Source organism: Rhinolophus hipposideros (genome assembly GCF_964194185.1).
Source record: "Rhinolophus hipposideros genome assembly, chromosome: 1".
Taxonomy (NCBI): domain Eukaryota; kingdom Metazoa; phylum Chordata; class Mammalia; order Chiroptera; family Rhinolophidae; genus Rhinolophus; species Rhinolophus hipposideros.
In genome coordinates, this window is record NC_138047.1 from 51,369,272 (window position 1) to 51,379,164 (window position 9,893).

Consider the following 9,893-nt stretch of genomic DNA (forward strand, 5'->3'; position numbering starts at 1 on the left):
CTTCGTTGGGTTGTTTTATTTTGTGTTGTGGACTCTGGTCTTCCTCCCACCATGGCTTTTGTTTTTTATCACAAGTTCATGTGGCTCACATCCAGATTGCGCCAGGCTGAGCGAGGCCGCCAGTCTGCTGAGTTGGACAACCGGCTCTTCAAGCAGGACTTTGGAGACAAGATCATCACTCTGCAGCTGGAAGTGGAGGAGCTCACCCGGCAGCGGTGAAGAGAGGGCGGCTTGAGCTAACAGGGTGGTCGTGGGTAATTCTATGGTTACACAGAGAGAAGATGGGACCCCATGATCCAGCCGTCTCCTGTCTGTCCAGTGTCCTTTCTCTAGAATTAGAATTCAGAAATTTTCACATACATTAGCATTCCCAAAATCTTGTCAGCATCCTTTGCAATCAAAGAATTATGAAGTTAGAACCCAAGTCCCCAGATGAATAGAAAGGAGTGACAGAATTAACAGCTAACAGAATGCTAATAATAGTATTTCCTGAATTCTTACTGTGTGCCAAATACTTTACTAAGTACTTCACATACATTCTCTTCTAACATCTTCCCAACAATCCTATTAGCAGGTGATCTTATCACTCCCATTTTCAGGTGCAATTTAAACTGAGAGGGGTTAAATTTGTCCAAATTGACACAACTAAGCCAATAAGTAGCAACATTAATTTAAAAACCTCTCACTGACTTCTAGACCTTAACTCCTCTTCTGTCTTATCTTTCAAATGAGACTTGATTCTGTGCTAAAGCCACTGACTTCAGACAAATATAACTTTGTTGTTGGATATAAAAGCACATAGCTAAAGCAGAGAACCCTATGATTTCACTGATATGTGGTATATAAACCAAAAACAACAAAAGAACAAGACAAACAAATGAGAAAGAAAAACTCATAGACACAGACAATAATTTAGTGGTTATCAGAGGGTAAGGGGGTGGGGGGTGGGTGATGAGGGTAAGGGGGATCAAATATATGGTGATGGAAGGAGAACTGACTCTGGGTGGTGAACACACAGTGGGATTTATAGATGATGTAATACAGAATTGTACACCTGAAATCTATGTAAATTTACTAACAATTGTCATCCCAATAAATTTAATTAAAAAAGAAAAAGCACATAGCTACTAAGGACACTAGTGGAATGGTTGAGGGTGTAGCTGGGGATTGAACACATAACTGTAGAGAAAGACCAGCTAATTAATATGAAATGAGAACACAATGTCAGTGCTTTCACACTGTATCTTGCTAAAACTATGTAAATACTGTCTTTCAGTTATAGTAAATCCACTACTTGTCATTCAGTTGTCCACAACTCTTCATTAAGAGTTAATATTTTTTAATTTTACTTTTTTTAATAATTTTTCATTTTTTCAGTTACAGTTGACATACAATATTATGTTAGTTTCAGGTGTACAGACATTTAAATAACTTATGAAGTGATCACCCGGATAAATCTAGTACCCATCTGACATCATATATAGTTATCACGATATTATTGACTATATTATTAAGTTAATATTACATATTGATATTCAGAATGGTGACCCTCAGAGACTGGAAGATCCTAAAGTACATTCTTAACCTAAGAAAGATTAAGATGTTGTATGTATTTTAAACACGTTGTGTGGATTTTAGTGTCACTGGTTTTATTATATTTTAATACTTTAAAACCTGGTGTTTGTGTGTGTGTGTGTGTGTATTAATTTTTTATTAATCAAGTATTAAAATTTAATTATTGAACTTCAAGGAAAGGGCTTGATACTCTTTAGAGAATATAAGTACACAATGCAAATGCTTCCTTTTCGTCTCCCACCTACCCCAGGAACCACATTGAGTTAGAACTAAAACGGGAAAGAGAAAGAAGATTACAGAACAACAGGAGCATCCTCGGAAAGGGTTCCCAGAAGCCAGAACCCCAAATGGTAATTGTTAGTCCCGTGTTCATATTAGTTAACATGTAGAGGCTGCCTTGCTGGGCTGGACAGTTTCCTCTCATGGAGCACATGCCACTGCTGCAGCCTGGGGTGTGTGGCTAGCAGGCCGGAGCTGGTGTGACCACACAAAAGCCTGATTCTTAGTGTAGCACTGGGAAGCTGTGTCTAACTTGATATCCTTTGGAAAGGGGGCATAATAACCACAATTTCCAGTGGCCCTCTTATCCATTTTAATGTGCAATCTTAATAAGTAAGATTATTTTGGTTTCTTAACAAAAATATGTGTGTCTTGGACTTCTGCTGGCTAACATTTTTAATAATATGGTAGTAATCCCACCTCAACCCTGAACTCTCCTTTAACAGAATTGTCGTAAATGTGGATTTGCTTCTGTACACTTTTTTCAAAATCATGAGGATTTCGTTTGAGCATACTCAAGGTACTTCTCTTGGAAAAATTAGTAAAAGAAGGAGCTAGGCTTGGGGAAGGGAAAGTAATGTAGACTGATAGTGAGGGAACTAAAATTGGATAAGATCCTCTCTGGGACCTAGAAATCAGAAGCCCCAGTCTCTTCCATTAATAAAATCAGAAAAGCATGAAATACTTTTTCTGTCAAAGACAAACACAAGGAAAAAATTACCTTCTTTGTATGTATATATAAAACAAAGCAGGTTAAATTTAAGCTTGTTATTTAAAATTTCTAGAGAATGAGCTGCTAATTTACCAGAGAATAGAAAAGAATGGTAAATGGAAATTTATTATATAGTACTCATTACTGCTGATGTAGTGGGCAAAGTAACACTCTCTGTGTAGCATGCTATCTTTATTATTTTCGTTTAGCAAACATAGAATGTACTTAAAAGGGCTTACAGAGATTTACTGAAATTTTGGCCTATCTTATTTTGTTTTTCCATTGAGGCCTTACGTTTCTCCATCTTGAATTGCTCTGCAGTAGGGTTTCCAGCAGGGTCAATATTGCATTGACCTCCCTTCCTTGATACTTGAGTAGTCTAAGAACATGCATTCTCCTTTTGGAGGCTGATAGCCAGCAGTTCAAAGCAGGCAGCAGTGTGTGTGTGCCACAGAAAGAATTTGTCCCTAGAAGTTGCCCAGACAGGGCTGAAGGGCATTGGTAAAAATGCAGTTTGGGACTTTACATTGGTCATTCAGAGTAGAAAACTCCTCGAGTTGTACAGGCTGTAGAAGTTGTCGTGGCATTGAGGCATCTACTGGATTGAGTGTCCAGGGGATTACACAGTCTGCTGGATATGGCCATCCTTGATTTGACCAGTTTTCCAGAGCTAAGCAGGTGAGGGGCAGGGGGAGTAATACACGTGTGTGTGTGTGTGTGTGTGTGTGTGTGTGTGTGTGTGTGTGTTTATTTCTAAGAAGTAACTGATACCTTGAGCCCACTTTGCAAGTAAATAGGATACATTCTGAATTTCATTTGAATCTCAAGAATTAAAGAAAATATCTACAGTGAAAACCATTTGTTGCAAACTCTATCAGAATAATTTTTTAAGAAACTACTTGGAGCAGAGAATAAGGAAAACTACCTTGAAAGTTAGATTCCTTCCCTAATAAAAAAACTGCTTAGATTTATACCCAAGTTAACACAATATAGGGGGAAAATATGTCTGCAATGTCATCGTTTACCATTCTGACTAATTAATAAATTGGGCCATTTTCATTTTCTTTTTGCAGGATGGGAAGCACAAAACTCAAGAGGAAAACGTTAAACTAAAAAAGTCCCTGGAAGAAAGCAACAGGTGTTTGTTAGTAAATTATTAACTAAGATATGAAGTTATTTTGGGGTGATGGGAAACAGGGAGCTTTTGATACACATTGGCAATGACACAAGACTGGACACTGACTTGTGATAGTAATATTCCAGAAAGACATTTTGAAGGGGAAATGTGTAAAAAATAAACCAAGTAAATATTGTAACATTAAACCAAGCCCATATAGTCCAATTCAGAAAGAAAAAAACCAAAAAACAGTGATCAAGCTGTTCTTGGACTCCTCCCTGGTTAATGCCCAAACTCAAATTATCACTTAAAAGATTATTTCTGTTCTTGGCTGTACTGCTATCACAAGAAAAGAAAGCACAAGTCATAGCATTTCCTACATTCTTAAATGTACTTGAGTATGACTTGTTTCCACCTGCATGCTAAGTGAAAGGCAGCTATGTTGCAAAATAAATCTTATTTCCCTTACGTCCTTTCTCTTTAGGGTCTCAAACAGTTTGACTTGATTCCTTTTTCTTAATTCTTCATCTGATTTGGTCATTGTGAAGGGCATAGGATTGTTTCCAGCAAATTGACTTTCATCGATTATGTTAGCAGGTAGAAATATAACAAAATATTACATAATGCCACTAAAAAAAAATGAAGGAGGTCCAACTATTCGACATTCTGGAAAAGGCAAAACCCTGGAGACAGTGGTTTTCGGGTGGGGGTATGGATGAATGAATAGGTGGAGCACAGAGGATTTTTTAGGACAGTGAAAATACTCTGTATGATAATATAGTGATAGGTACATGTCATTGCACATTTGTCCAAACCCATAAAATGTACCAACCAAGAGTGAACTCTGAGGTGAACTATATGGGCTTTGGGTAATTACGATGTGTCAGTGTAGGTTAATTGACTGTGGCACATGCACCATTCTGCTGCCAAATGTTGATACTAGGGGAGAGTGGATGGACTATATGGGAAATCCCTGTACTTCCTGCTCAATTTTGCTGTGAAACTAAAACTGCTCTAGAAATAGAAGTCTATTATAACAACCAAAAAAAGAAAAGGTTAGTAACAAGGCAAGATACCACAGAGAGGGTTTGAGAGAACTATGCAGTGTGTATTTCTGGCATCTGTCCGTGTCCAGGCTTTGGTGCCTTAACAATGAGGTTGTGTGTCATCTGGAGCAAAAGCAGCTGCTGGAAACTATAGATTACACGGTGCAGCAGTAGGCTGGTGATGCAGATATGTAGCCTACACAGGCCTTCGTCACCTCCAAGGCCAGAATGATTCTAAAGCCTTTAAATTTACTCCCAAAGAGCATGGCCTGATCCAGGACCAACCTTAAACTACAGTCCATCGAACACATCAGATCAGCATGAGCCACGGGAGGGAATTACCTAGAAAGGCCATGAAATGAACCAGGACTGAAAAGTGCCTTTCAGAGTCAGCCTTGTTCCAGACTAATCAAGTCATTTACCATCAGGAGCGTCTTACATGCCAGATTGTGATTTAGGCCCTGGGAATGTATGACAATACTTACTTTATATCTGTACTGTGCTCTGCAGCTTGAACATTTATTGTCTCCTTATTAATTTTCTTTACAAAAATGTAATGATCTCTTCCTACTTTACAGATGAGGAAACTTGAGAGCACAGAGAGGCTAGCTGGCACACCATGTTGCCTCTACTTATCCTGTCTTCTCTTTTTAAGTCCCTTGTCTCTGCACTACATAGATAGCTGCTTCCAGGGCCTATGGTTTCCAGAACTGCAGTCCTAAGACATACCCAGGCTTCCTGAGATTGTGGTCCAAGGAACAGCTGAAAACCTGGTCACACTGGTGGTCACACTGGTGGTCACACTGCCACTCAAAAGAGAATTGGAACCACTGTACATCTCTGGTACATTTTCCCTAGAGCTGAAAGCGTACTTTGCTTTCCTCTTAAATTCTATTTCAAATTGGGAAAATCAGGGTTTAGCTCAGCTGGGTCTCATGAAGAAATATTTCAACCTGAATGGTACTCATCTGACAGTCTTATTCATTACCCTTTCCCTGACTAATTTTCTGAATTTCACATTTTTAACTATTTGGGGGAGGGGACTAATACATGACATAATGAATAGATTTCTATATAATATTAGATAGGGGAAAAAAGCTATTAAAACGTGGCATATGGCGTTGGTCATTGGAGAAAGGTTGGGAGAAACAAATGCTATTTTCTTGGTAGTAAAAAGGAAATATAAAATATAACTCCAAATCAATTTTTAAACAGGAACCATAATGTAGATCAAGGGTCAGATTCTGGTAATAGATTTAACAACCAAAATTTCCTCACCTTGGAGGTCAAGATTAGTGGTTATGCTGGTCCCCAAAACAAGGGAACCATGGTATTCCTTTTTTGTGTGGTTTTGAAATGATAAAAATGGAAATATAGTAAGTTGCTGTTTTTAATTTTCCATTCTAGGCTGCAGTCTCACCTTATGGATGAACAGGTAATTGAGTGTCCTGTTCTAAAGCATCTTGTTTAAATTATGAAGTTGGCTATACCATGCCTGGCTGTAAATAAGGCAGCATGGGAGGGAGATGAATGCACACAAGCCTCTGGCCTGTTCTTTTAACAATGTCCTGAATAAACATTAATTTGCCTGAAACTCCCACAGGGAGTAGCACAGCTTTGAAAAATTTACTAAGTAAACAACAGTTCGCACTTATTTGAAATTCTCTTTCACATACTATGAGACCTATAAAATGGAAAGAAAAAAATATTTCTTGGTCACTTAGAAATTTGCTAATATAACTTAGCAAACGTCAATGGTTATAAAATACTTTGCAGATAAATAGTACATGACAACCCCATGAAAAAGATGATTAATGCTACTATGTGAGACCCTGTCATTTATCTATTAGGATATAAAATTAAGCCTACTGCTTTCCCTTCTCTATGGTAGAGTAAGACAAGAGGGATGGGGATTTAAAAAAAAATTTTTACTTTATGCTTTTATACTTGTTTTCTTTTTATAAATAAAATCATGTGTTACTTTATTATAAAAATTAAAAGAGCTCCAAGGCTAATGATAGTATTATCATAGTTGTATTAAGATGGTGTGACTATATATAATTTGTTTCTTTAGTTTCCAGATAATATGTAGTGTGGTTATATAATTTTTGTAACTAAAAAAATGCATATTCTGAAAGTATTAATATTTCTGGGGCTAAGGGAAACTAACCAGCTCACTATGTGGTTTAGGATCAGCAGCTGCTTTCTGAAAAGCCCCAGATGTGTCAGCTATGCCAGGAAGATGGCAGCCTAACACAGGTAACGGTGATGAGAAACAAACCCCTTCCAATAATAGGGACCTTGCTGTGTAGAGCGCAGAGTGGGGAGAAAAGCAAAAGGAGCAAGCATTTATTGTATACCTGTTTTGTTTTTTTGTAAGTCATGTCGGTAAATCCCTGTGGAAATAAATATAAACAGCTAACATAATTTAAAACAAATGTAAGTTTATAAATAAATATTTATTGAGTGTCTACTTTATGGAATGTGCTATTCCATGTGCTGGAGAAAGAGTGAATGAAAGTGAAGACCAAATCCCTGTTCTTGTGAAGCTTGTGTCCTCTGTGCCTTCAGACGAGAGCCCTGGGCTCAGAGATGCTAAGTACATTTCCCAGAATTATTCAGGTCATAAGTGGCAAAGCCCAGATGCAACTTGACTTTGGCTCCAAAGTCTACACTCCTTCCAATACTCCCTGCTGCTTAGAACAGATAAGATAGGTCTGGGGAGGTGGGTTCATGCAGAGTGCCTTAGTATGTCAGGAAAATTCCTCCCTGTCTTTCAAATATAAGTGACCCTGTACCTCCACTGCGCCCTCAGGAAGATGAATAGTTTGGGAGAAAGTGGCATTATTCATAGGGGACGTTCTTCACAGCCTGACGTGGGGACTCTTGCAGCTGTGTGTGCACCACCCTACCACAGCCTTACAGTGAGGGTGCCGTAATGACCCACGGGCCGTCCTACTGCTTGGCCTCTGGAGACTCAGAATGCTTAATTAAAACACTAATTTCCCTGCACACAGGATGCAGGAAGCTGTGCTGCTGCTGCACTGGTGTCCCAAAGGACGTGCTTGTAGAGCCTCATCGGTGCATCAGGGATTATACTTCTGTTCATGCGCAACAAACGTTTAAATCGTAGGCTACCCAGTCCATTGGTGGGTCGGTGCCTTCCTTACTGGGAGGATGCTTAGGTACTTGTAAACTCCTTTTAGAATTAGCCCACCTACGTGAACATAGAGAATGAAAGTATGTTTTCTAAGCATTTGTGTATTATCTGTTCTTACTCTGTGGCACTGCTTCTCTTCATTTAGAACGAGACTGTGAGCTGCTTGGTAGACAAAGATCGTGTTTGGTCAGATACTTTCTGGCGCATAACAGCCATTCAGTCGGTACTCGATTAGGTTTGAGTGTTTCCCGTGTTTGGCCTTTTCCATCGCATGCATCCATGTGCCTTGCTCTTCAGTTCCCCTCCTAACCTCCTCTTCTCCTTGTAGAATGTGTGTAAGAACTGCAAAGGAACCTTCTGTGGCGCCTGTTCAACAAACGAACTGCCTCTTCCTTCGAGTATCAAGCCTGTGCGAGTTTGCAATCCCTGTCACAAGCATCTGATGAAACAGTATTCCACCAGCCCATCGTAAGACCGGAGGCCAAGACCTGGACCAGAATGTCTCTACCTGTGTTAGGTACCAGGATCCTCTGGAGCCCAGACCTTAGCCTCAACTCAAGAGTTGATAGGAATGATTTAAATAAACCAAGTCCAGGGAGAAAAGGCAGGTTGGGGGTGCTGGAAATTTGCTCGTTTTCCCTAATGAACTCTGAATAAAAATTACTCCTTTGAGCCTCTCTCTTCTAAATCTAAACAACCCCATTTTGAAGGGTTTTCTTATAGCATGTATTTGGAAGGGCTACTCATTTTTATGAATAGTGGTGATAATACTGGGGTAGATATAACAGGAGAGAGGATCCATAGATAAGAATAAAAAGGAAAATGATCATCTTGCTCTATTAAATTTGCAGATTCAAGGGGGAATGATAAATATTAACTGAGATCAAAATGACAGATGTTACATGTTTTCCCTATGCTGCTAGACATAAACATTGTTTCCTCTTCACCCCACTGAACTACCTCTTCTTTAAAGTATCTCTACCAAACTGTGAACCCAAACTCAGGGAAAAGAAATTAAAGAGTAATATAAATTCTGAATGTACTTAAAACAATATTGTAATATATTATAGTTTCAGGACCAGAAAATTCTGGTCCTTATCAGAACAAGGAGGAAGAACATTTCCTGTTTTTCTACTTAATGACTTCAAAAGTAAATATCTGCCCTTTTCAGCGTCTCCTACTACGAAACAAGGAAACTAAACTCTTCCCCAGTCCCTCCCTCCTCTCCAAGTCATAATGGAAATTGTTAGGAGATTTAAAGATGGGGTTTGACTTTTGAGAATAGGAAGTGTTGAAAGCAAAGCTAAATCCAGTGTAAAGTAAAATTTAATTTGTCCATGGCTGGGAACTGTTAGCTCAGAATGTTTATTAAATTCTTTCTTGCATAAGGGATCCCTTATTCTGAGCCAAGAATTAGAACTGGTAGACAGGTTCTTGGGAATTACGATACTCAAACATCTTTTAGTAACAACCCTTTGGTGGAAAAGAGGCAAGTGCATTCAGCATGGAAAGGAAAGAAATGGTATATGCTGTTAAGATGTTACGTGTGCCTAGATTGTTTGATTCCAGTTAAGACCTAAGAAGATAGATTCTGTAAGTGGTTTAGAATTCTGGGGTGGAAAATCCTGGAACCTTGGTATTTAATAATTTCTGTGTCCTGAAAAGGGTTACAGCCCAGGAAAAAATTATTTCAGAAGTCTGGCCTGTTACTTAGTGAAGTTTTGAGAGTACTAATGAAAAATAAAATATAATAATTCCAGCTTAGTTTGTTGTCATTTTTTTTCCCTTTAAATGTTTATTTTCTGTGATTCTTGATTTTCCTTATTTTTAGCTACTTATGTGTGCTAGCAGCGTTTTAGGTGCTACAGATAATCTGGGGAATTTAGGAATTATCCTAAATGAGCAAAAATTATTTTATAATTAGTTTTGAATTAAGTAGAAAAGAGGCAGCACTGTTCATGGTTTATAAGGTGGAATAAGTAATTAGCCATTTGAGATTTTAGT

At 38.5% G+C, this 9,893-nt stretch overlaps 1 protein-coding gene across 7 annotated transcripts in view; it reads left to right on the forward strand.

Annotated features, from left to right (window-relative positions):
* Positions 1-9,652, forward strand: part of RUFY3 (RUN and FYVE domain containing 3) — a 68,727-nt gene extending 59,075 nt beyond the window's left edge. For 4 of the 7 annotated variants that reach the window (XM_081057339.1, XM_081057342.1, XM_081057344.1 and 1 more), the window contains 6 exons: positions 96-215; positions 1,826-1,925; positions 3,640-3,704; positions 6,137-6,164; positions 6,920-6,988; positions 8,218-9,652. In XM_081057339.1, coding sequence (XP_080913465.1) covers positions 96-215; positions 1,826-1,925; positions 3,640-3,704; positions 6,137-6,164; positions 6,920-6,988; positions 8,218-8,361 — 526 coding nt within the window. In that variant the 3' untranslated portion in view covers positions 8,362-9,652. Of the gene's footprint in view, positions 1-95; positions 216-1,825; positions 1,926-3,639; positions 3,711-6,136; positions 6,165-6,919; positions 6,989-8,217 lie in introns of all 7 variants that reach the window. The other 3 variants (XM_081057337.1, XM_081057340.1, XM_081057343.1) reach the window with 1 other exon arrangement.
* The last annotated feature ends 241 nt before the right edge of the window (positions 9,653-9,893 follow it).